The sequence below is a fragment of the Felis catus genome, chromosome F2 (assembly GCF_018350175.1).
Source record: "Felis catus isolate Fca126 chromosome F2, F.catus_Fca126_mat1.0, whole genome shotgun sequence".
NCBI lineage: Eukaryota > Metazoa > Chordata > Mammalia > Carnivora > Felidae > Felis > Felis catus.
In genome coordinates this window covers 75,633,828-75,658,877 of record NC_058385.1, presented here as the reverse complement: position 1 = coordinate 75,658,877, position 25,050 = coordinate 75,633,828, and the positions used below count along the sequence as shown (strand labels likewise).

The 25,050-nt window shown below is 49.4% G+C and overlaps 1 protein-coding gene across 10 annotated transcripts in view; it reads left to right on the top strand.

Moving 5' to 3' along the window:
• Positions 1-25,050, top strand: part of ZFAT (zinc finger and AT-hook domain containing) — a 286,335-nt gene that overhangs the window by 198,299 nt on the left and 62,986 nt on the right. For 7 of the 10 annotated variants that reach the window (XM_023248127.2, XM_045050258.1, XM_019823173.3 and 4 more), the window contains one exon: positions 15,876-15,964. The exons of 1 other annotated variant lie outside the window; for it this stretch is intronic. In XM_023248127.2, coding sequence (XP_023103895.2) covers positions 15,876-15,964 — 89 coding nt within the window. Of the gene's footprint in view, positions 1-15,875; positions 15,965-16,477; positions 16,711-25,050 lie in introns of those variants that run through there. 2 more of the 10 variants (XM_023248129.2, XM_045050260.1) reach the window with 2 other exon arrangements.

The window sequence follows — 25,050 nt, the reverse complement described above, 5'->3', positions numbered from 1 at the left end:
ATGCTTGGGCAAATCTGACCTTGGTGAAGTACACTTCAGTGGATTTCTACTTTCATTCCTTCGTTAAGAACCATGGATCGAGTTCTTCCTCCGGTCCAGCTGTGCCTGGGGTGTAGGGTCAGTAAGGAGCAGCCTCTGGCCCTGGGGAGTTTATAGCCCAGCGGGGGGTGGGGGGGGATGGGGGGAGAACCACACACAGCTGTGCTGAAGGTGGATGCGGTGATGGAAGGCGGCTCGCAGCCCTGGGAGGAGGGTGTGAGTCGCCGTGGGCAGGACATGTGGTGGGCAGTGGTCACAGTGTCCAGGAGAGTCTCCCCAAGAGGGGCGGGATAGAGGGAAGACATGCAGAATCGTTGTAGGAAGCCAGGCAGCTAAACCACAAAGGCCTTTAACCTTTATTTATTTTCCTTTAAAAACCCCAGTTGTCGCAGGGTGTTGTGACTATTCCATGCAACAAGATTATAACCCATGTTTATAAGTATATGGGTGTTGAAGCACAATCATATACAAAAACTGGAGTTCACCGTAACAATCAGAGTGATTTCAACAGTTACTTTTCGAGAGCGATATGGCCATTAGGTGACACCTTCATTGTAGAATGTTCCAGGGAACCCATGCTGGTGTGTGTGTGCATCTGGGTGAGCTTGGGGGATTGTGGAGAGGCCGCATGCTCAGCGAGGCTTCGTTAGAGTTCAAGATCCAGGGCTTGCCCAAGGCTCAGTGGAGGCCAGAGCCATAACTATTCAGACTTCAGCAGTGTGCTATAAATAAGAAAATCCATAAGCAAAATAATTAAAAATGCAGTGACAGTAAAGCAGTCTTATCCTGAGTAATGAAAGCATTAGGTCATGTAATTATTCATGAGTTCCGTGCCTCTGTTATTTTTTGACATGGAAGTACCCAACTCACTGAAATGCCTAATAACACAGTGTCACTAATGAGGGGCGGCCGTCCTCAGTGCCGGGAGGTCTGGGGTGTCCACGGGGCTGTGGTGTCAGGGTCTGGGGGGGCACTCTTGGGGCCAGGGAGGGACACTGTGGCCTCATGCAGGGCTCTGAGGTCTGGGTTCTGGCCTGAAAGGCTTTGGGGAGGTGGGGCGTGTCTAATCAGGGGCTGTGGACCGACCACCGTCAGATGCGGAGGGGACCGCTGGAGTGGGCAGCGTGTCAGGGCGGGCGTGGCAATGACATACTCAGCTTATGACACGTGTCACGTCACTTGCTTCCCCGAGCTCTTCAGCAGGAAAGGGAATTTGGAGAGGCAAAGGTGCTGTCTAGTGAAAGCAGGAAGACAGCCTTCCTGAAGCGCACCAGCTGTCTGCCCCACCTGGGCCTGAGTTTGGTGCGTCAGGACAAGGACATGAGACCGTCACACTTCCTGGGTCCCTCTCCGCCTCTGTGCTCTGTGAGGCCAGAGGCAGGTGGCTGGTGAAGATCTGGAACTCCGTGGGGCAGGGTAGCTTCACCCGGTCTGAGTCTGGGCTGGTCTTTTCTTCCCGAGGGCTTCCAGTCTCGTGTTGTCTCGAAGGCCAGCTTGATGTGTGGATTGCTGGATCACAGGCCAGATGTCCCAGCTTCATGGACCGTCTGCTGTGTACCTGTGATCAAACTATAGGCACTTCTTTGCAATTTTAAAAAAGCTTTGAAAAAAGTTTAGTTCCATCTCCTACCCACTTTTTCCATGGCACTCGCATCTTGATGAATTTTAAAAGCTCTTTGCATATCAGTGGTTTGTCATAATGGTGCAAACATTTCCCTCCAGCTTACCATTTGCACTGACATTTTGTTTGTCACGGTTTTTTATGTACAGAAGTAAAATAACTTTGCCTATGTAAATTTACCCGTCTTTTCCTTTATTTTTTTCTTCATGATTTCTCTGTGTTGAAAGAAACCCTCCACGTATTAGGGGAAAATTCTTTTGTATTTTCTTCAAGTTTTATTTTGGGGGTTTATAATGTTTATTAAATGTAATATTCTTGAAATTTATTTTGGTGTGTGGTGTGTGATAGGGATCTTTTTTTTTTTTAACAGTTATCAATTAACATATTTACAGAGAAATCTGTTCTGTTCATTTTGTTTTGAAATTTGAATTTCTCAAGATGCTGGGCATGTTCTGAGATTTTTGTCTGTTTGGATAACCTGTGTCTAGAATATGGTTTTATAAGGTGCTATTTTTATAAATCACTGTATGCACACATATGTTATTCCTTTTTCTTTTTTTCTGGACATCTCTTAGGTTTTCTCAGTTATTACCCTTTTGGATAAGCTTTGAAACTGATTGGTCAAATTAAGAAAAATAACCTACCCTCCACCAAAGAAGGACACTCTCTCCCTCCCCAGGGATGCCCTTGGGAGCCATGTGACAACATGACACGTGCTTTGAATTCCTCAGGGAGAAGTGCTGGGATCAGGGGTTTGGCTGCTTTGATGAGGCTGTCAGCCTGTGACCCTAGAATTAGCTCTTTCTTTATTTATTTTTAATGTTTATTTATATCTGAGAGAGAGAGAGAGAGAAAGAATGAGCAGGGGAGGGGCAGAGAGAGAGGAGACGCAGAGTCCGAAACAGGCTCCAGGCTCTGAGTTGTCAGCACAGAGCCCGACACAGGGCTCGAACCCACGAACCCCGTGAGATCATGACCTGAGCTGAAGTGGGACGCTTAACCGACTGAGCCACCCTGGCGCCCCAGCTCTTTATTTGGAAACAGACGTTTAAGACCTGCCTGGAATGACTCGGTTTTTACTCTGTTGTGTCGGTGACGATTCAATAGCTTGTCTCACAGAGAAGCTATGTGGGGTAGGCGGGGCTTGGAGGCCCGAGCCGCTCTTACCTCCCACCGCCTCTTGGCGTGGCCTGGGTCACGTTACTTCTCTGAGCCTCCGTTTCCTCAGCAGTGAAATGGGGATGATTATACCCCCGTGTCTGATGGCCTTGGGGATCAGATGACGGAGGAGCGCCCACTTACCTGGGCTTCACCTGCTGTCTCGCTGCTCCTTCTCAGTCTGCTTTCCTGGGGCCACCTTCGCGCTGACTCCTCCCTCTTGGAAGTCCACAGATTTCCGCACTCGTTCCTGGGGCGTCTCCCGGTCTCCCCGTGCTTCCAGCCGTTTATGTGGAAGGCTTCCCAGTTTCTGGGTGTGTGTCAAACCCCAGCAGCCCGCCAGATCCTTCAGAGCCCTCCTGGCCCTGAGGTGTCTCTTCTTGCCTTCTCTGTCTCAGGTGTCCTGTGTCGTTTCTGTGACGAGCATGTGTTTGTCTCTGCCACTCGAACTCTTCCCAGTTCCTTCGTACCTTCTTGTGTGTTTCATTTTCTTTTTTTTTTTTAATGTTTATTTATTTTTGAGACAGAGACAGAGTGTGAGTGGGGGAACGGCAGAGAGAGAGGGAGACATAGAATCCAAAGCAGGCTCCAGGCTCTGAGCCGTCAGCACAGAGCCTGATGTGGGGCTTAAACCTACAAGCTGTGAGATCATGACCTGAGCTGAAGTTGGACGCCCAACCAGCTGAGCCACCCAGCTACCCCTCTTCTGTGTCTCTTACTGTCCTCTGTCTCTAACGTGCATTGTAATTTCCTTATTCTTGCCTTGCTTTGTCTTCCATTGGACTGTAAGCTGCTCTAGCAGGGATTTTTGACCTTTTTTTTAAAAAAAAACAAAACCTTTTTTTAATGTTTATTTTTGAGACAGAGGGAGACAGAGCATGAGTGGGGGAGGGGCCGAGAGAGAGGGAGACACAGAATCTGAAACAGGCTCCAGGCTCCGAGCTGTCAGCACAGAGCCCAATGCGGGGCTCGAACCCATGAACCGTGAGATCATGACCTGAGCCGATGTCGGATGCGTAACCAACTGAGCCACCCAGGTGCCCCAGGAGTTTTGACCTTCTACATCTGCTTTGTTTTGTAGCCCTGGCACCTAAACCAGTGCCTGGCGTGTGTGTGTGTGTGTGTGTGTGTGTGTGTGTGTGTGTGTGTGTATAGTAGGTGCTCAATAAATGTTTGTTGGTTGAATGAGTGAAAAAAATGTAAAGTACCTGGCATACCGTGCTTGACATACAGAAGCACTCAGTGCGTTATTTCCCCCATGTCCTCTCTTGGATAGTTCTATTAAATCAAATGCTTGTGAATTGGATGTTTTAAAACACGGTAGAGGAACTCACCATTAAATGAATCTTTTTGGGTATCTTTCAGTGAAAAGGAATTGAGTAGTTACCCTCTCCTGTTACCTGCTTGCAAGGCCAATTTTTCACATTTATTGGCTTCTTTAAAGTGATGTGTCCCTGTTTATTCATTCTTGTTTCCCAGAGGGGCTCATTACTGTGCCTCAGAAGGGATAGGTCAGGGTGGGTGCAGGTCTCAGTGAGAAAGGTTTGCCGGTCAGTATGTACAAAGAGGGACACTGATCTGTGAAGGGCCTTATTAAGCCCTTTGCGTGCAGGCCAACGGTATGAAAGAAGTTAATGCAAAAATCATGCCGTAGCATATTTCCTCCCTTTTGACTTTGAAGGCGGCCTACACATGTGCGGTCTAGAGGCTCTTACAGGATTCCGCCTCCCCTAGCAGATGGGGAAGGTGAAATGGGGCAGCGCCTTACTGTTAGGTAATCAAACAGGAATCCTCTAATCATGAAATAAAAGCTCTTTGAAGCTCCGTGCTAATTCCTTCGGGTACCCCCCTCCCTTCCCCCGCCCCATCTGACCTGCCCTCATGCACTTGAGTTAAGAAGTTTTCTGGCAAAACTTACAAAGAGGAATTATCCGAGCTTCGAGCACTCTTGTATGTGTCGTAATTAGACAAGTGGAGAGTCGAGTGTGGAACTTAGGTCTGAGTGGAGGACGTAGCATTTTTCCCCTCGCTCCTTCAGCTGATAATAAGAGATGCCATGGCTACACGTGGAGATAGATATTCTGGGAGATGTAAGTGTGGACTTGCTTTTTCTCGTCTTTCCTCTAAAGGCGGAATCATCGTAGGATAAAGTAGCCCCGCTTATCCGGGGTCTCTTTACTTCTAAAAACATACACTCTGGAGCCAGGAAGGTAACCAATGGAAAGTGGTGCCTGAGCAACCGGCTGGTTGATCCCTCCAAGTTCATGTCCTAGGCTCCAGTGCGACTGGTCCCTGCACAGTATCCTCGTCACTCTTACCCTTTCGCCAGCTCACCCTGGAGTTAAAGGTTAAGGGCCAGGGGTGGGCATGGGCTCAGTGGGTTTCTGTGGCCTTTACCGGCCTGTGTCTGGGTGACGGGCCACAGAGGGAGGACCGACTGCAGTGCCTTTTTATATGTGCACCCTGGCTGGGTGCACCCGAAACACTTTCTCTCAGCTTTTTATAAACCATAGGAGTAACAGCCCGTAGTATAAAATGCACCAGACAGCTCACTGAATAGTTAGCTTAGACTAATACACAGATTTAAGTGTTGAATAAGGCTTGGTTACCTAAAACCTCACCAGGGTACAGGGTTCCCAAGCCACAAATTGCAAATCCCTGGCAAAGCATCTGGAACTTCAACCCAGTTGTGGCGCCCTGCCCGTTCCTGCTCTTTCCTCTGGCTCTGTGCCGCCCTCCGTTTCTTTCCATGTCTAACGCTGACCCATCCCTCCTTGTATCAGAACTGATGTGCTAATTACAGAGAGCCATCCGTCTCTTCAGTCTGCAGTTGCCTGAAGTTCAGTCTTAAAAGTACAGAGACTTCTTTAAACTGTATTTTTGTCGCGGTAGCTGTTTCTGTTCTGAGTTGCCACTGCCTAGATTACTGCCGATGCTGGGACTGTGGGGACAGTGGTCTGCGAGATACCTGCTGCAGAGTGTGCTGTGCTGCCTTTTAAATTTTTTTTTTCTTTTTTCTTTTAGAGAGAGAGTGTGTGTGCACACACAGGGCGGGAAGGGGCAGAAGGTGGCGGGGCGGGGCGGGGGGAGAGGGAGGGAGGGAGAGAATCTTAAGCAGGTTCCATACTCAGCATAGAGCCCGGCGCAGGGCTTAATCCCATGACCCTGGGACCATTACCTGAGCCAAAAACAAGAGTCAGATGCTCAACCGACTGAGCCACCCAGGCGCTCCAGGGAGCTTTTCTTGAATTAGGCAGCACACCCCCATGGGCCAGGCTGTGTGGAGAGGCAGTAGGCAGAGTGGGTGCAATGGTGGGTTCCGGGAGGGCAGACCCAGGTTGGAACGACATCCCGCCCGTGTGACCGTGAACCGGTCTTCACAGCCCTGTTAGTTTCCTGTGGCCACAGTGACAAACAAGCACAAATTTAGTGGCTTAAGTCAACACAGATTTATCACATGACAGTTGTGGGGCTCAGAAATCTAAACTCAAGTTGTCAGCAAGTAGGGGCTGCATTCTTTCTGGAGGCTGGAGGGGAGAATCTGTTTCTCTAGACTTTGCAGCTTCTCGAGTCTGTCGGTATCCTTTGGCTCATGAGCCCCTGCCTTCACGTTCAAGGGCAGCAGCAGAGCCCTGCCAATCTGTCTGTCCCTCTGCTTCCACGGTCATAGCTCCTCTGTGACCCTGACCCTCCTGCCTGTCTGCCATACGGACCCTTGCGATTTCACTGAGCCCACCTGAATGGTACAGGATAACTGATCTCAAGATCCTTAACTGGGTCACATCCGCAAGATCCCTTCTGCCATGGAAGGTGGTAATAGGCTCTGGGGATCGGGACCCGGATATGTTTGGGGGAGGGCATTACCTCCCACTGTGGGCTATGGGAAGATTACTTGGGTTCCTATTAAGTGTGTCAGTTCATTCTAAATGTTGGGTAGATATACCTGTTCCCCTGGCGGTCAGTGTCCTCATATTCTCAGTAACTCTGGACACAGCATAGGGACAGCTGTTTGTAATGCTTAATCTGCACCATCCCTGTCATTTAGGAAAGATCACATTTCTCTTCTCTCAGATATTCTCTCATTAGGATGGCATGGCGCAATAGTTAATATTTAAAGAGTATCAGTGTTGAAAAAGGTAAAGTCGGTGTTCTGATAAATTTACTTATGCAAAATATCACCTTTCGCAGTAAGACTGGATAAACAGTCATAATCAGGTGTTTTCACCTTCATGCCTCTAGATATTATCACTACTAATAGTCTGATTTGTGCATATTTAAGTATTTTAGTGCCTCTTCAAGTTTGAGGGGCCCACATAAAATTTGATTAGGCAGCAGTGACTTAACAGGTATTTCAAGCAAAGTGCCTTAAATCGGAAGGAATTTTCCATCGCTTGTCTCCTTTGTGTGCCGATGGACTCCAAATGCCAGGAGACAGGGCATGGTCTTATTTTCCCCCGATGGTTTAGATTTTTCTACCGCTCCACCTCTCCCTGGTTTTCTGTAGAGCTCTATTTAAAGTGACTAAGCAGCTGGAGCCATCCTCAGGGAAGCCCGTCAAACAGACGAGGGTGGAGTAAGAGACAAAGGAAGCTGACAGGTGCTGTGCCTGTAGTCTTTTCCTTTTTTTTTTTTTTTAAGCGTATTTTCCCAGTCTTACTGAGACGTAACTGACATGTAACACTGTATCGGTTTAAGGCGTACAGCACGGATTTGGCGTGTTGTGTATGTTGTGAAACGATTACCGCAGTAGTTCAGTTAATGTCGATCACATCACATAGTTTTTTTGTTAGGATTCTTGTTTTATTGGATGTATTTAACACACAGCCTTGTGTAAAATTAAGGTGTTCAGAGAGTTTGCTACATGGCTGTGATGTGTTGCCATTGTCGCAGTGTTTATCACATTGCATCGTTAAGTACAGTATTGTTTCTGTATCCATCCTCTTGTGCATTAGCTCCCCGTGGCTTATTTAATCCTCACTGCAGGTTTGAACCCTTCAGCAGCATCAGTCTCTATCCCCCTCTTCCCTTGCTAACCACCATTTTACTCTGTTTTTTTTTTTTTTCTTTCAAGTTTGACAGTTTTAGATTCCTCATAGAAGTGCAGACTGTGCTTGCCTTTGTCCCTCTGACTTAGCTCACTTAGCATAAGGCCCTCAGGGTCCGTCCATGTTGAAAGTGGCAAGATATTCTCCTTTCTCGCGGCTGAATAATATCCTGTTGTTCGTTTGTACCCCATCTTTATTATCCACTCACCCGTTGATCGCATTTGGCCTGTCTGTGCCTTGACTGCTGTGAATAATGCTCTGATGACCCAGATAGCTCTTGGAAATCCTGCTTCTTCTTCCGGGTGTGTACGTTGGCTGCTAGATTGTAGATGGTTTAGTAGAGCCATCTTTAATTTCTTGAGGAGCCTCCATGTTGTTTTCCATAGTGGTTGAGCCAATTTATATTCCCACCAACAGGACACCAGCGTGCCCTTTCCCCCACACCCTCACCAGTGTGTTTTCTTTTATTTTAATGTTTATTTATTTTTGAGACAGAGAGAGACAGAGCATGAACGGGGGAGGGGCAGAGAGAGAGGGAGACACAGAATCGGAAGCAGGCTCCAGGCTCTGAGCCATCAGCCCAGAGCCCGACGCGGGGCTCGAACTCACGGACCGCGAGATCGTGACCTGAGCCGAAGTCGGACGCTTAACCGACTGAGCCACCCAGGTGCCCCCTCACCAGTGTGTTTTCTAGGTGCTGGTCACCTGGCGGGGGCGACATCCATCCTGGAGTGAGCCCCCCACCCCAGCTGCCAGCAAGTGCAGGGTAACTGCTGCTCCCCTCTACTTGGGAGAGCCTCCTACTTGAGCACGGGGTGCACAGCCAGGCAGCCGTTCCACCGGCTGTCCTGCCCTCTGTCTTGCACGTTCATCTTTCCCCCACAGCAGAAAGGACTGAGGCCAGAGGGCACTCCCGGATCCCTTGGGGCTGGGGGATCTCGCTTTGTCCAACGCAAGGCGAGAATGGATTTCTGTTCCTTCCTTCCCCCCCCCACCCCTAAATCCTGTCCCCTCTGTCCTGACATGACACGCCGAGTGAGGCCTGAGTAAAGGGCAATTCCCAGGATCACCGGACACCAGACCCTGTGCTCTCCTTTACTGTCCGGTGGCACTTGAGTTCTGTCCACGTCCTGTCACCAGGCCCAGCCAGCGCCCCCCAGGTCAGTGGTCAGCCAGTCGGCCGTGGATTGCCGGCTGAGGAGCTCGTGTTAGGAGACTCCTCCTAACGGAAACCCAGAGGGCTGAACAGAAGCAGTGGAGGTGACGTCTGTACCCCCACGCTCCCACCTTTGAAGGGGAGTTGTACCAGATGGCACCTTCTGAGGGAAATGGGAACTGGTGGTAAAACGTCGTGCTTCCAGAACGAGCCGCGGGGTCTGCAGAGGAAACCTCCCGCCAGCCTGGCGCTCACAAAGATGCCCAACCGGAGGTCACGGGGGTGAGTCGTGCTGACGGTGTCTTTTTTCTTACCCCCTGCAGCGGCCGCCAGCATCGTCCACAGACGGTCCTGCTGCCCTCAGACTTCATCTTTGAGCCGCCCGACCCCTCTTTTCTCTCTTTCTTGAACTCATCTGGTGCCCGTTCCCAAGTCCCTCCTGGGGGAAGTACCCTATTTTGTTCTTGCTGTGGTGCTTTTCTCCCCCCCTTAACTTTTTAAAACTAAGGTACGATACCCGTGCACAAAAGTGCGTGCTTTGTAAGGGTACGGCGCACTGGGCTATCGCAGGCGGCTCGGCCAAGTGACCACATCCCAGGATAAGACCCAGGACGTCGCCAGTCCCTCAGAAGGCCTCTGCCCTCCCCCGCGGCCATCCCCTGCTTCCTCCTCAAGGTAGCAACCGGCCGCACTTGTAACTCTGTGCTGGATCTGGCCGGTCCTTGAACTTTGTGTGAACTAGTTCATTTAATACGTGCGCTTTCGTGTCTGGCTTCTTCCCTTCAACATTATTTGTGAGGTTCATCTGGGTTGTTGGGATTTCGACCTTTAACATCTGGGCCTCTGGGTCAAATAGGAAGGAACTCCTGCGTAGCTGAGATTCTAAATTCCGTAGACTGTAACTTTGCCCCTGCGGTTTTCCCCTTTCCGCTGTGGTATTTGTTCTTGTCAGGAAGCCGGGCAAGCCCTCCTCCCGAGTGTTTCTCCAGAAGGTGGTAGGACTCCGCTTTCTTGTGCCCTCCTCGTTGACAGGACTTGGCTCAGAATGACTTTTGACTGTTTACAGAAGTTAAATGCCGCCTCAGCAGACAAGAAGTGGCCTGGGATTATTCGCCAAATTAGGCCACTGCCTTTTTCAGCCCAGCAGGGCCCGGGTGATGTTTTAAAAGACAGCGAACTCTCTAGAACTTCAGGTTCGGAACCGCCGATGCCATAAAGGTTCCGCGTCGAAAGGTCTGTCTTCTGAAATCGCGTGTCATAGTTGATGGCCTTTCAGAGATGGCTGCTAGCTTATCCGAAATGCTCTTCCGTTGTACAGCAGACATGAAAAAACAGCCCCAAAGATCTAGCCCTTTCCTGCACGTGTGCTCCGAATTCAGTCACCTCATAAATAAATTACTCTTTTAAAAATTCTTTTCCGATCATTTCTCACATTCTTATGGAACATAGTTGGTGCAGTATAAACACCGTGCTTATGGCTTTAAAATTAATAATTGTAATTATTGTTTGTGGCTGCAGAGTCCACGAATGGCACAGTGAGGGGGTGTGTGATGTCCCAGGAAGGTGGTGGGTGATCCGTGAGCGGCATAACCAGTCCCTTGTTTTTGGACAGGGCAGCATTTTCCGTTTTCTCCCCACTAGAACTTAGGTGGCAAGAAACCCTTTCTCGCATGTGAACTTTTCCTTCTTTTGACCTAATTCCTTAAGACTCATTTCTGGGAACGGGATGGCTGTTGTGTCTCGGGTGTTCTAATGCTGCATCACGCTGCCCACTTGATGCTTTCAAAGCATCGTGCCAGAAATAAGGCAGTGTTCTGGCTCAGCCCTCCCAGGCTAGTTCCCCATGTTGTTGGAAATGGTCCGTTTCTTGGATTAATGTGTGTCAGATCTTACCTTGTTACCGTAATTTTCAATTATTTGGTAACCCAGAATTGAACAGGTAAATTGGAGGATTAAATGGACGGAGTCAGTTGATCTGCAGGAAGCGTTTAGAACGTTGGCTGGTTCGTGGTGCAAGATGTAGGTGTTCGATATTAGTGGGCCTTCCTTTGATAAATGCAATGAAGTAATCCTCTCTTGATGAATTGTTTGCTCATGTCCTGTTTTCATCTGTTTGCTTTCTGGAGTCTTGGTGTTTTAGATTCCTGCATTCACTGATTTCATCCGACAGCCACATTTGTTGGGACTCCACCGGTTGCACTCGAGGTCGCTGAAGCGGAAAAGGGGCCTTTGTTATAATGGTACCAAGGGATCTTGTAGAGACTGAGGTCTCTGCGTGTTTGGCGACTTCTTCCCAGAACTGACTTCACCTCCTCCTCATGTGGTTTGGTCCGCCTCATCTTCCTGGCTTAGCTTGACTGTCACTTCCTCACAGAAGCCTGTTTTCATTCCGTTCCGTTCCATTTCGTGGTGTCTGTTGTGGGGAGACAGGGAGCATGGCTGAGCTGACACCCTGTTGGGGCTTTGTTGTAACTCGCTGCTGGCCCCACAGCCAGGATGTGCTCACTGCCACACCGTCCCTGTCCTCAAAGTACCCACAACCGGCGAGGGGGCCAGCAGACCAGCCAGACCAGCCAGAGAAGGTTCGATGAGCCACTGGGATGCAGCAGTGGACGATACAAGAACAACGGACAGAAGCTGAAAGGTTCCACCGTCGTGAAGCGACGTGAATAAACAAGATATGGCGTAGCACGATCGAGATGTGAAAATAGCAGCCCAGTGCCTGAGTCCGTCCTCGGAGCGGGCAGGGGTTACCTCCCCATGCTTCTAATGAAGCCACCGAGTGGCAGGGAAGAAAGAGCCCAGGGTCACACAGGGCGAGCTGGGCAGAGCCAGAAAGAATGTTCTTCCCTTCCACTGACCCTTCTTGGGCACCCCTTTCTAACGGACCACCTTCCTGTGCCATGGCCTTTATGGTGCAGACATGTCCGTTGCTGTTACAAATTCTGTTCCTTTTGGGGAATCTGTGTCCTGCCCGCATTAGCTGAAGGATTGTTATGTGGCTCTAAATGGGGCCCTTGGGATCCAAATCCGGGCTGGGAGATGACTCCTGTCTGCTCCGAGGATGGACTCGGGCGCTGGGTGGCAAACGCCTGGAAAGCCACCCCGACAAGATGAGTCTGAGGGTCCACGCAGGCGGCCGGCAGCCGGCCCTGCCCCACCTCGGCCGCTCGGGACGGCCATTCCAGAGTGACTCTGGTCCTATCACTTTGGCCTCACCGGCATTCTCTGGGATAATCTGGGGATAGGTCTGATAACCCGGCAAGTTGTTCAGATTCTCGATCCCAGTTCTTCGTCCCGGAGAGAGGTTAGCACTGCCTGCCTCCCCAGGTTTTGGGGTGCCCGGCTGAGATCACAGACATCAAGTCCCAGCACAGCTGCTGATGGACAGTAGCCCGGTGGATAGAGCTTGCCAGTACTCGTGGGAAGAACGGATTAACGTCTTACGCAAGCAACCTCTTTCTTTCTGTGTCATCAGTCTTTTCTTTTCCTGGGCTGTGGTGTGAGCCCGATACAGCCATCTCACCACTGGCCCTTCGAGGTCACTTTAGCCTCGGGTAAATACTACGTTTTCCGGCCGACTCTCCCTGCAGCTCTCAGGAGTATCTTGACCGAAAACAAGATAGTCTCAAAGCATTGCTCTTTCATGATTAGTCATGGATCTACACTGCATTATTTTAATTAGGCAGCAAAAGATTATGTCAAGTGCTCTCCCAGGCCTGTGGATCGCGGTGTGAGGGACTGCTGAAACACTCGTCGTAACTGCTTCCCAGACTCCGAGACTTCTGTAGGGCTGGCTTGAGGAGCCACCTTCTTCCTTGTCTCTCGCAGAGCCCTGGGAGTATATCCATAAAAGGCTGACTCTTGATCCCAAGTGAGGTGATTATTCCATTTATTCATTGCAGAGCATCTTTTTAGCACTTAATCTTTTACTCTTGGAGCCAAGTGTATTGGTAATGAGTGAAAATATTTATCACTTTGGAGAATGGCTGTATCATCTTTCCTCCCGCTTCTGTGGCAGTGGGGAACCCAGCACCATTTTGCTCAGGCTGCCTGAGCACAATAATGATGCATTTATGTGAGTCACGAGTCTGCGTGGAAGGATGTGTGGCTGAGGTTCTATCCAAGGTGTGTAGAAATGGGCGTCTCTGTGTTTGAAAAAAGATGATGCTATATTTAAGAACAAGTAGCCATTGGTCTCTGATTATGACTTGTCTGCCTTTCATGTGGAAAGGTTCTCCCCACACTGAGGACTTGCAACATGAGCGGAATCTAGAATTTGAGGTGCGTTCCCCTGGAATGAGGTTGTAATTATATTCACCTATTTATAGTATTGTTTCCTTTTGCCGTTTCTACCGTGTTGCTCACGTAAGATACACAAAATTTCCTTTTTGTTCCTTGTCCGGTTCAGTTCGGTAAAACGCACAGAATATGTTTGCTGTGTGCCGTGCGCTCAGGCCCTGGGGGTGCCGGGATGGAGAAGACACGGTCCCTGGGGGCAGCCAAGGCAGCCCAGGCTTGTGGCCAGGCAGTGGTGATGCTCAGAGTCGGGCACGGACAGGAGCATGTGGATGTGGAGAGGGTGTGTGGGAGAAGGGAGGCGGGGAGCTCACTCCTAGCCCCGTTGCCAGAGATGTTGTTCAACTTGAGTTGTGAGTTACAGTGGAGAACGGCCAGATGCCGAGAGGCAGTGCACCCCAGGCACGGAAATCGCTAGCAAAGGCTCGGCAGAACATTGCCAGAACAGAAAGACTTCCTAACGTGCAGGGTGGAAGTCAGAGAGAAGGGTCAGGTCCGGGAAGTTAGTTCGGTTCTGTGGGGTCTTCTGGGCCGCGGTCTGAAACTTCAAATTTGTTCCGCCTGTTGGAGTCATTGGTGGGTGTGCAGGAAGGGCTGTGGGAGAGCTTATGTGCGAGATCATCTGGATGGAGGATGGGCATCCGTGTGGATGGATGGATGACGGACGGAGGGAGGAGGAGGAAGGCTGGGTAGGTGGGGGGACGAGCGGTTACTTGATGGATGGATGGATGACGGACGGAGGGAGGAGGAAGAAGGCTGGGTAGGTGGGGGGACGAGCGGTTAATTGATGGATAGATGGATGACAGATGGAGGGAGGAGGAGGAAGGCTGGGTAGGTGGGGGGACGAGCGGTTAATTGATGGATAGATGGATGGGTGGATGACAGATGGATGGGAGAGTTGCCCGAAGGCAAGGACACCGGGTTAGAGGCTTTTCCCTTGTTCAGGGAAGAAATGAGGAGGGCCTCCACCAGTGTGGAGGTATCGCAGCAGAGAAATAGGAATATTTAGGAGGTGAGATCAGGGCTGAAAAACTGAGGTGAGCGCAGCTGGGGTCATGGAGATGTTGCGGAAGGCTACCAGGTCTCTGACTTAGTGATCGGTGTAGGGGGTGGGGTGACGGCGAGGAACTACGGGGGCTGGAGATAGGACCCAGTTGATGGGGAAGAGAATACGTCCAATTTAGCACCTTTGGGTCAGCTAAGCAGTAGTCCGGCAGACAGTTGGATACTCAGGTCTCAAGATCGGGGAAGGGTCGAAGATGCAGAAGAATGAAGAAGAGTCAGAGTGGAAGGTACAGATTTTGGCATTGAAGGTTTGCAGAAGTCCACAGGGGAAGGTTATACGCAGGGACGCTTGTAGCGGAAGAGTGGAGCGTGGGCCAGAGCGTTGTTGTGGAATGCGGGTGTGTAAAAGGCGTGGTTGGGAGAGAATGCCTCGCCGACACCGAGGATGCTGGCCTGTTAGCAGAGTCCAGTCCGATGGACTGAGACCCGCCACTGGCTGGGCATCACGGGTTTTCCTTGGTGAGAACGGCTTTCCGGTGACTGGTGCCGTGAGGCATTTTCACTTGGTTTGAGAGAGCATCGGACGGGAGGCCGCAGGCTGCAGGGGGAGGGAACCCCACCCGGCTCGTCTGAGAAGGAGAGAAGCGCCGGGCCTCTGGGAGGGGCCAGTGGCTCTGTGCTACCACGTGGCGTGGCTGTGCTCCTGGCTCCCCGATGGGCTCGTGCCCTTAGAAACTGCTGGGTGAGCAACTGACCGCTACCAAAAGTAGGTCAGGTTTATATTGGGTCGTGCGTCTGTGCCACCGTTTTTACTTCTGCTAACCAGGGGTAAAAAAAGGTAGTGTGCCCGTATATCCATTCATTTGTCTTCACAAATAAGTTGTGGGCTGGTTCATCCCAGTAACGAATGCCTGCGTATCGCCCAAAGAGCAGTGTTTTCTGCTTCTGTGCAGTTTCTTTCTAGCATCCCCCCAGACCTGCCTTTCATGTCCCCACCAAGGTAGGGGTTCCAGACACAGGTCTTGCTGCCTTGCTCAGGGGCTCTGCATTCTCCTGGCTCTTGGGGACTGTGCGACGCTCTTGGTCACGTGCCACAGGCCCTCGGTGCTCCAGCCCCACAGCCTCTCCGGGGCCAGTGCTTGCCCCACTGTAGACCTTGTGCTTTAGGTCCTGGAAGGAAGACCCAGCTATTCCGGTGTCCTGGGCACCCAGGGTCCCCACCTCTGTGCTCGTCGTGTGCACCTCTTTTCTCTAGTTGGCCGGACACACCTTAGACACCTTACCCTCCCTTTAGGAGCCTGCTCAGATGTTGTTGCTCGTGGGGTTCCCCCCCCCACCCAGGCACGGCCGGCTATTTTTCTCCCTCCACGGCCAGCCCCTCTGTGTTGCCACTTGTGTGGACAGAGTGTGCTGTGCTGCCTTGTGTCTGTGCTCGTGCAGGCTGTCCCCCTGGAGGTTCTCGACTACCCACACGGCAAGGGGCATCCTCGCGCACCTGGTTCCGTGCCTGGCCCTTGACGCACTCGCTCACCTTGTCCTCCCTTGTTTCCAGGGAAGCAGTTCAAGTGCACGGTGTGTGACTACACGGCAGCCCAGAAGCCCCAGCTGCTGCGGCACATGGAACAGCACGCCTCCTTCAAGGTGAGAGGACTCGGCACGTGGGGCCGGTGCTCACGCTGCGAGTACGTCGCGCGGCAGAGTGGAGAAGTCACTCTTTGGGGGGTTCCCCTCGCTCCCGGGCCCCCGTAGCTCGTACACGTGGAGCCTGGGGCAGAACTCATGTCGTGGTGTGCCCCCCCCTTCCAGAAGTGTGGCATTTCTGTGCCCCTTGGAGACCAGGTCCAGGGAGGGACCGCGTGTGACGCTGCAGAGGCCGGGGAAGAGGCCTGCTCTCACTGTGGGGACCCACAGCGCTTTAGAGGAGAGGATGTGAGCTGTCAGGAGGGCTGCTTCAGGTCCTGGCTGGCCTCCGGTGTGTCCCCGGCACAGCAGGTGTGACGATGCCCCCCCGGAGAGCTAGACTTGGTGTCCGTGCGGTGCCCGGCGGGTCGCCGCGGCTCTGGAGCTCGTGGCGCTCGTGCTCGTTTCATAGCTGTAGCTGATCTGTCTTTAACGTACCCGCTGATTTCCACCTGGCCGCTGCTCGTGCCGCAGTTACGGCCACAAGCACCGCGGTCCGGTGAACTTGTCCCGTAGAGACTTCCGCTCAGCACTGGCAACTCAACCTGAAAACCGCTGCCGCTCCTGCACGTACGCATGGTGATGGAAAACAGGGCGCCCTGAAATGTTTGTGGAGACTGTGCACCCCGAAACCCGGAGAACATAGCACGTGGGAGGGGCTGTGGGCCGCCACACCGGCAGGCTGCGTTTACTGAGCCTCTACTGTATGCCTACGCTCTGCATCAGCTCGCACCTCCCCGACAGAGGACACTATCATCCCTGTTTGATAGAACCCCACCCAGAGAAGGTACGCAATCACCTGTCAGGCTTGTCTGCCGTGCCCGTATCTACAGATGTCAGTCACTGTTGTCATACTGACCTACCTGTGTCGTGACTGCTCTGAGGGGACGAGGACCCGCCCCCTCCCCCTCCCTTTCACTGGCAAACTCTTCTGATGCTCAGAACAGCCCTGCGAGAGAGGAGTTCTCAGGATCTTGCCTCATTTAGTTAAGAAACCCAGTGGCTCAGAGGGTTTATGGGCTTTTGTGCATTAAACATCCAGGAAGTGAAGGAGCCAGAACTTGCACTTGGCCTCCGAGTCCAAGGCATGGGGTTCTCCCACCGTGTCTTCTCAGAAATTCTCTTCGGTGGGGGGGGCACACAGGAAACTGTGAGGGCCCCGCACCTGTTGCCTGCCTAGCTACTCTACTGTGGCCTCAGTGGACCTGTGTTTCACAGGCAGGACTGGCACGTCAACTTGTGGGGGTGGCAGGAGGTTCATGAGTGTCCTGCAGATTGTGAACAGGATTAAAGTGAAGAGTGTCATCTCAGGTTTCACAGCCGCAGATGTGTTTCTCTGGGGGACCCTGGGCTGTCGTAGACAGCGCAGTTTGGGTGCTGGGAACAGATCGCTGGGGTGGCCCTCGCTCTGTAGACAAGAAAGTTGGACCAGGCAAGGTTATTTACCGTCCTCACTCTCCCAGGATTGGAACCAGATTTTTCATTTGTTCCTTGGTTCTCAGTGCGGAACCTTTTCCCTCACCAAGCAGGTGGAGCTGGATGGTCTCTCTGCCCCGGAATCCTCACTGCTTTCTTTCTCAGCTTTGTAGTGTCTTTGGCTTGTGTGCAGAGGAAGTGGACTTGAGGATCGTTTGAGCTCAGGTGTCCCTTCCTATGTAGTTCTCAACTGTTTCTGGCTGTCACACAGCTATCATGCGCTGCTGGGACCTCGGGAGTCACGGGGCCAAGCTGGCCTTGGGGTCAACTCCGGTTCCTACGGGCTTCCTGGGGCTTCAGGTGCCCTGCCCCCGCTGGAGCGAGAACCGCTCAGACCTTGGCCTCTCTCCTCCTCCGGGCTGGGTTCTCTGGTGTTTCTCACGAGACTGGGACTGACAAAGCAAAACGAAGCTGGTTCCCGCCAGCCACCCTTATTCACGCTGACAGGTTATCACCCTTCCCTTTGGTCGCTATAGTAGTTTTCTGTCACTGCTCTAACCAACACCTCCAACTTGGCAGCCGAACACCACCGGGCATTATCGTGCAGTTCCGAATTCCAGCACGGGTCTCACCGAACGGCCAGGTGACGGCAGGGCCGCGTTCTTCCGGGAGGCTCTCAGAGAAAATCCATCCCCGTGCCTTTTCTGGCTTCTGGAGGCCACCTGCACTCCTCGGCTCCTGGCCTCAGCCCTCCATCTTGAAAGCCAGCAACACAGCATCCCACCTCTGCTCTGACTCTCTTCTGCCTCCCTTCCGCCTTTCACCTGTGAGGACCTTTCACCTGTGGGCCCACGTGGATGGCCCAGGAGAAGGTCTGTACCTTAAGGTCAGATGATTAACAGCCTCAGCCCTACCTGTGGTCTTAACTTCTCTTTGCCGTGCAAGCTTCCAGACATCAGGACTTGGACATCTTTGCGGAGGCATTATTCCCCCTGCTGTATCCTGCCCCGCCCTGCTCTGTTTTCTTCCTTTCGCATCTGCTCCCTGGCAGATTTCTATCAAAATCCAAAAATACACAGTCTGTGTGGTCGCACACTCCCTCTGCCTACCAGTGGCAAACATTACTGAGAAATCAGGCCCCTCTGTTTCATCAGTCCTCGATGGGGCCTCAAAGCCTTTGTGCAGACACTACTAATCTATTGCAGTTGACTTTCAAAAGGAAACCAATTTGGTTTTCTAGATCTAGATGTATAATTTGCAATATATAATTTGTGTCAGGAAACACTGTAATAAGGGCAAACTCTTGTATTGCCTTTTAAAATTGCATGTTGTTATTTATTTATTTTAAGAATAATATGTGTTCACTAAATAAGATTTGGAAAGCGCTTTTCGTTCCCTTTCTTTGTAGAATTTTTGGATATATTAATTTTTTTAGACGTAATTGAGGTCTTACTGTAAATGAGCATTTTTGGGTGGAGATTAAAACATCAGCTTTGCCGCCGATAAAGCTCTATTAGAGAATGCAGCTTAAATGAGTGGCCAGATGGTTTGCTAAGAATACTTTGCGTTTGAGTTAGAATAGCCTCCCAGTCGAAGGCAGGGCTGGAGAGCCTGCCTGATTAGGACATTATAAATATTGCCTTTTTTAAATTATCACTTCATAGGCATTTTCCCATTTTATGAAAATATACTTACTGTAAAACTACTTTGAACGGCTGCTTAAGGATGAGTGCCACAGTTTAATTACCCATTCCCCTTGTAACTGGACAGTTTGGTTGTTCCAGTTTTTGCCGTTAAAAGTAACTCCACGGTGGACGTCTTCATGCCGAAAGTATTTCCAGGTCATCGTGATATCGAAAGGACTGTAAAACATGGCACGAAGCCCATCAAACCACTGAGAATTCGTAGGCAGCCAGGGTGTTACATGTGCTTCTTGCAGCTGTAATTAAAACGCATTCCCGGGGGTGGAACCGACATCGTCAGTCCTAAGCACTTGCCCAGGAAGACGCCTGGACTGGGGTGGGGCTGCCACGGAGCCAGGGGCCTCCAAACAAAATGGGTTCGTTCCCTCCCTCTAGCTGCTCAACTCTTTGCTTCCTTGCAAATAAGTAAGCCAGCATGCTGCCCAGTAAGGCGATGCGATCACGGGCTGGACTCCCCTCGTTCACTTTTCTCTCTCTCCGTTGGGCTGCGTGAACCCACAACTCTGTTGAGAGAAATGTTCTCAATGATGGGGCTAGGTGACCCAGTGGTGATCCCCTTACACGTGATAACAAGTGACTTTATTTCATTTAAAAGTTTTATTTTAAAATTATTTATTTATTTACTTTTAATTTTATTTTAGAGAACGAGTAGGGGAGAGGGGCAGAGGGAGAGAGAGAGAGAGATAGAGACACAGAGAGGGAGACAGAGAGAGACAGAGAGAGAGAGAGAGTATCTCAAGTAGGCTCCACACTCAGTGGCCAGCCTGATGCAGGGCTTGATCCCACGACCCCGGGATCGTGACCTGAGCCGAAATCAAAAATCGGATGCTCAACTGACTGAGCCACCCAGGCGCTCCTAAAATAACTTTAGACTCCCATAAAGTCTGGCGGATTTCCCAGGTACCTATCCCCGCCTCTTCCCTCGATGATAACGTCTTCTTTAACCATAGACTGCTGTCAAAACTGGGAAATGGACTTTGGTATCCTACTATAAACTAAACTGCAGGCCTCAGTTGGATTTTACCAGTCTTCTTTCTTTCTTAATTAATAAAGTATTTTTAAAGTAGTGTTAGATTCACAGCACCATTGAGAGGAAAGTACAGAGAGTTCCCATATACTGTCTGGCCCTGCTCCCCACATACAGCCTCCCCCATTTCCAACATCCCCACCAGAATGGTGCACTTGTCACAACGGATGAATCTATAGTGATACATCATGCTCGCCCAAGGCCATACTCTACATTAAGGCTCAGCGTTGGTGTTCTCTTTGGGTTTTGACTGATGTATCATGACACGTATCCACCATTAAGGTTCTCATGCAGAGTGATCTCGCTGCGTTGAAAGTCCTCTGTGCCCTTCCCTTCATCCCTCCCTCTCCCTTCTGCCCTGGCAACCACGAACTCTTTTACTGTCTCCGCAGTTTTGCCTATTCCGGAATGTCCTAGAGTTGGAATCATACAGTCTGTAGCCTTTTCAGACTGGCTTTTTCACTCAGTAATATACATTGAAGGTTTCTCCATATCTTTTCATGACTTGAGAGTTCATTTCTTTTTAGTGCTGAGTAATATTCCATTATCTGGACGGGCCACAGTTCATTTACCCACTCACCTACTGAAGAACATCTTGGTTGCTTCTAAGTTTTGGCAGTTATGAATAGAACTGCTTAAACAGTGTGTGCAGACATAATTTCCTAACTCCTTTAGGTAAATACTAAGGGCTGTGATTGCTGGATCGTGTGGTAGGAGTATGTTTAGCTCTGCGAGAAACGGTCACACTGTCCTCCAAAGTGACTGTACCGTTTTGCATCCCCTCTAATAGTGCGTGAGAGTTCCGGTTGCTCCACATCTTTACCAGCATTTGGTGTTGTCAGTGTTCTGGACTTGGGCCACTCTGACAGCTGTGAGGTGTATCACCTCAGTCTTGCTTTAATTTGTATTTCCCTGATGACACACACAGTGGTGCATCTTCCCTGTGCTTGCTCGTCATCTGTTTATCTGCTTTAGTGATGGGTCTGTTCAGGCTTTTCGCTCATTTTTTACTCGGGTTGTTCATTTTCTTATTGCCAAGTTGTAAGAGTTTATGTACTTTGGAGAACAGTCCTTTATCAGATACATCTTTGCAAATATTTTCTCTTAGTCTGCAGCTCATCTCTTCATTCTGTTGAATAACTTTATTTTTAAATAAAGTTTTACCTTTTTGTTTAAAGGGATACTTATTTAAAGTGGATGCTTGTTTTTGCTAGCCCTGTATGTATCATTATGTGCCGCACTTGAGAGTTACATGCTGGCATTCAGGGAGCCTCTGAAATTGGATTGTAATTACTGATTCTAAAAAGCAGAGTTGTGCTATTTTCTTTCCTGTTGTGAGAGATGTTGAGGTTGGGGTGGAGGTGCTGATGAGGGAGGGAGGAAGGGAGGGAGGAGGGAGAGAGAGAAAGAAAGAGAGAGAGAGAGAGAGAGGGAGGGAGAGAGAGAGAGAGGGAGGAAAGACAGGAGACGGAGGAGGAAGGAAATGGCTAGATGAGTGTCAGAGGAAAGGCAGCCTGGGGCTTGATTCACAACCCTGTATAAAAATGGTGCCACAAAGCCACTATTTTAGCTGGTTTGGGGTCACTCTTCCCTCCCTGGCTTGTTTGCTATCCTAGTTGACTCACCCATTCATTCTAGGAAATTATTCCTGATTTTTCTCAGTGCACTTGTTAGATATCAAAGCCAGAGAATGGTTCTTGAAGGTAGTATTTTTCCAAACCCAAGAAGGAAAATATTGATTGAGCACCTGGAGTTCTTTTTTTTTTTAATTTTTTTTTTTAATGTTTATTTATTTTTGAGAGACAGAGAGTGACAAAGAACGAGCAGGGGAGGGACACAGAGAGAGGGAGACACAGAATCCGAAGCAGGCTCCAGGCTCTGAGCTGTCAGCACAGAGCCCAACACGGTGCTTGAACCCATGAACTGTGAGATCATGACCTGAGCTGAAGTCGGACGCCCAACCAACTGAGCCACCCAGGTGCCCCGAGCACCTGGAGTTCTAATGATAATTGGCTTTATAATGTTTGTCTTACTTGTATCAGTGATTGTCTCATATTAAAAATAAACTGCTCCAGGAAGCCCAGTTGAAAAATAGGTAAAGAGACCAGGTCAAATAGCTCTTGGGTATGTGATAAGGTGTCTAACATCACTGATAATAAAAAAAAAAAATAATAAAGTGAAAGCATACTAAGATACCATCGATTTGCTTATCAGATGAGTATACATTCCCAGGTTTGATAGCGGAGTCTGTTGGTAAGGCCGTGAGGAGAGAGCCTTTCTCATGCCTTGCCATTGGGGCTGTAAAGGGTCCCAGCTGCAGGTGGCGTAAGCTGTTGTCTTGCCTCTTGTAAGAAGCGATCTGATCTTACGGATGCACTTGCTGACGTCCCGAAATGATGACTACGTGGTATTATTCATTGAAGATAAGTGAAATGTTTGTGGATAGAGTAAGACTTAAATAAACAGGGGCACATCCAAACAACAGAATGCTGCACAGCTACAAAAACAGTATAAGGAGGCCCTTGACTTCCTTCCCTGGAAAGATATTATATAACAAAGTAGAAAAAGCAAGCTTTAGAACGACATAGTAATGCTGCCTTTGAGGTAAGAAAGGGCAAAGATGTATTTGTATTTATTTATGTCTACTTTAAAGCTTCTTAAGGCTTATGCACAAAATAAAGAAACTGTGCGGTTGGGTAGGGAGGGCTGGGACTGGGTAGATGGGAGGCTGAGGCTTAGATGGGAGGCCGAGGCTCGAGGTGGGACTTTTCCCTGTGTGTAACGTTTGAACTGGGTGAACTGAATGTTTTGCCTGTTCAGTAAATTTAAGTAAGAAGCAAACCTTTAAATAAAAATGATCTTTTAGAAACGACCCAATGTCAAAGCAGAATGGTAACCCTGCTCGTCACCCTCACATTGTCTTGGGAAGGCGGTGACAGATTGCTCTTTGGTAGTGCATTGAGATTCTGTTTTGCTCTTGAAAATCTCCAAGAGCATTGAGGTTTTGCAGAAAAACCCAGGATTTAGAACCAGACAGACTCAGGTTCAAATCCTGGCTGTGCCACTTACAGTCTGTTTAATTTAACTTCTCTGTATAATTCTGTTGTCTTAAAAGTGCTGACAGTAATATCTTTCCCTGGTGTTGGAGATGCTAAAAGTGATACTGTTTTATGAGTAGTGGGTATGGTGCATGGTGGATGATAAAATGTTGGATCTTTTCCTCTTCCCTGTCTTTAAAAATGACCCCAGTTTCTAAAGAAAAAAAAAAAAAACTATAAGCCAAACAACAACAACAACAAAACCCAGCCTGATCTTGGTTTATTTTCCTTTTAGTGAGCTTAAATTTATGCTTGCAAGTCATTTATTCTAAACATTTTCTAGGTATTATGTTTTCTTCGGATGTATCTTTGGATGTTGATGTTATTTTATTTCCATTGTTGTTATTTGTGGCTTTGGAGTGGCAGAGAAGGATTAAAATCTTGATGGCCGCTACTTACTAACTAGATGACCTCTCGGGATTTTGATCCCTTGCCTTCTAGGGCCACTGCCTCCTTATTTGGAAAATGGGAACAGTGATGTCATCATTTCAAAGGCTACTTTCAGAAGGAGGGGTTGATTTGAAGGAGGAGACCAGAATGGCTGTGTCCTCATGGCTTGGGGCAGACCTGGCCCATCAGCCCTGTGCTGGCCAGCACGAGGCGGGCGGGTGTTGCTGGAGGATCTCAGGCTTGCTCTTTTGTTAACGGCCAGTTCTGGCCTCTGGCCACCCTTCCCACCAGATTAGTTCTTTACTCCGTACCATGACCACCTTGAGACCTTGACAAATGTGCAGATAACGGTTTCCCAAGCCCAGGAGATAGTCTCACTGAGCCTGGAGGCCAGCAGGCATCCTCGAATGCAGTACATTTTCATGTGGTTGTGGTGCAGGGGGTCCATGGACCATAATCCACCAGCCACCTCGCTGGCTTTTGAACTCGGAAGCAAACGTCCTGTCTGAATCTGCGTATTTAAAGTGTGTTCCTGTAAACAGCGTATAGCTGGATCTTGGTTTGTGCCTGTGTGTGTGTGTGTGTGTGTGTGTGTGTGTGCGCGCGCGCGCGCACATGACCAGTCTGACAGTTCCTGCCCTTTTGTTGGAGTGCTTAGTCCATTTACATTTAATGTAAGTTTTGACATATCTCACTTGAAAAGTGCCATCTTGGTATTTAGCTACAATTTATTTTCTTTTAAGCGGTTGCTAAACACATCATATTATGCATCTATATTGTAATACATTCTAGCTAGCTCCAGATACACTATTTCATGAACAGTGTAAGAAGCATGCAACACTGTAATTCGTATCATTTCCCTCCTACCTTTTGTGCTCTGGTAGTCATGTATGTTACTCCTACTTGTTATAAATTCCATACAGCTTTATCATTCTTTGCTTTATACAGTTATATTGAAAATATATATGTGGAAATATAATTTTTAAAATGTCTTATATTTCCTTATATATTTAGTTTTCTGGTGTTCCTTTTAAATTTTTTAATGTTTTTATTTATGTTTGAGGAAGGGGAAGGCAAGGGGAGAGAGAGAGAGGGAGACACAGAATTTGAAGCAGGCTCCAGGTTCTGAGCTGTCAGCACCGAGCCTGACACAGGGCTCGAACTCATGAACCGTGAGATCATGACCTGAGCTGAAGTCAGACGCTCAACCGACTGAGCCGCTCAGGCGCCCCTGGTGTTCTTTCTTTCTTTATTTTTTTATTTTCATGCAGGCCTAGACTTCCATCTGATAAACTTTCCTTTAGTTTGGAGAACTTCTAGCATTTGTTATATGCTTTTTTGCTGGAGTTAAATGATCTCAGCTTTTGTCTGTTTAGAAAATCTTCATGTTCATTTTTGAAGAATATTTTGATG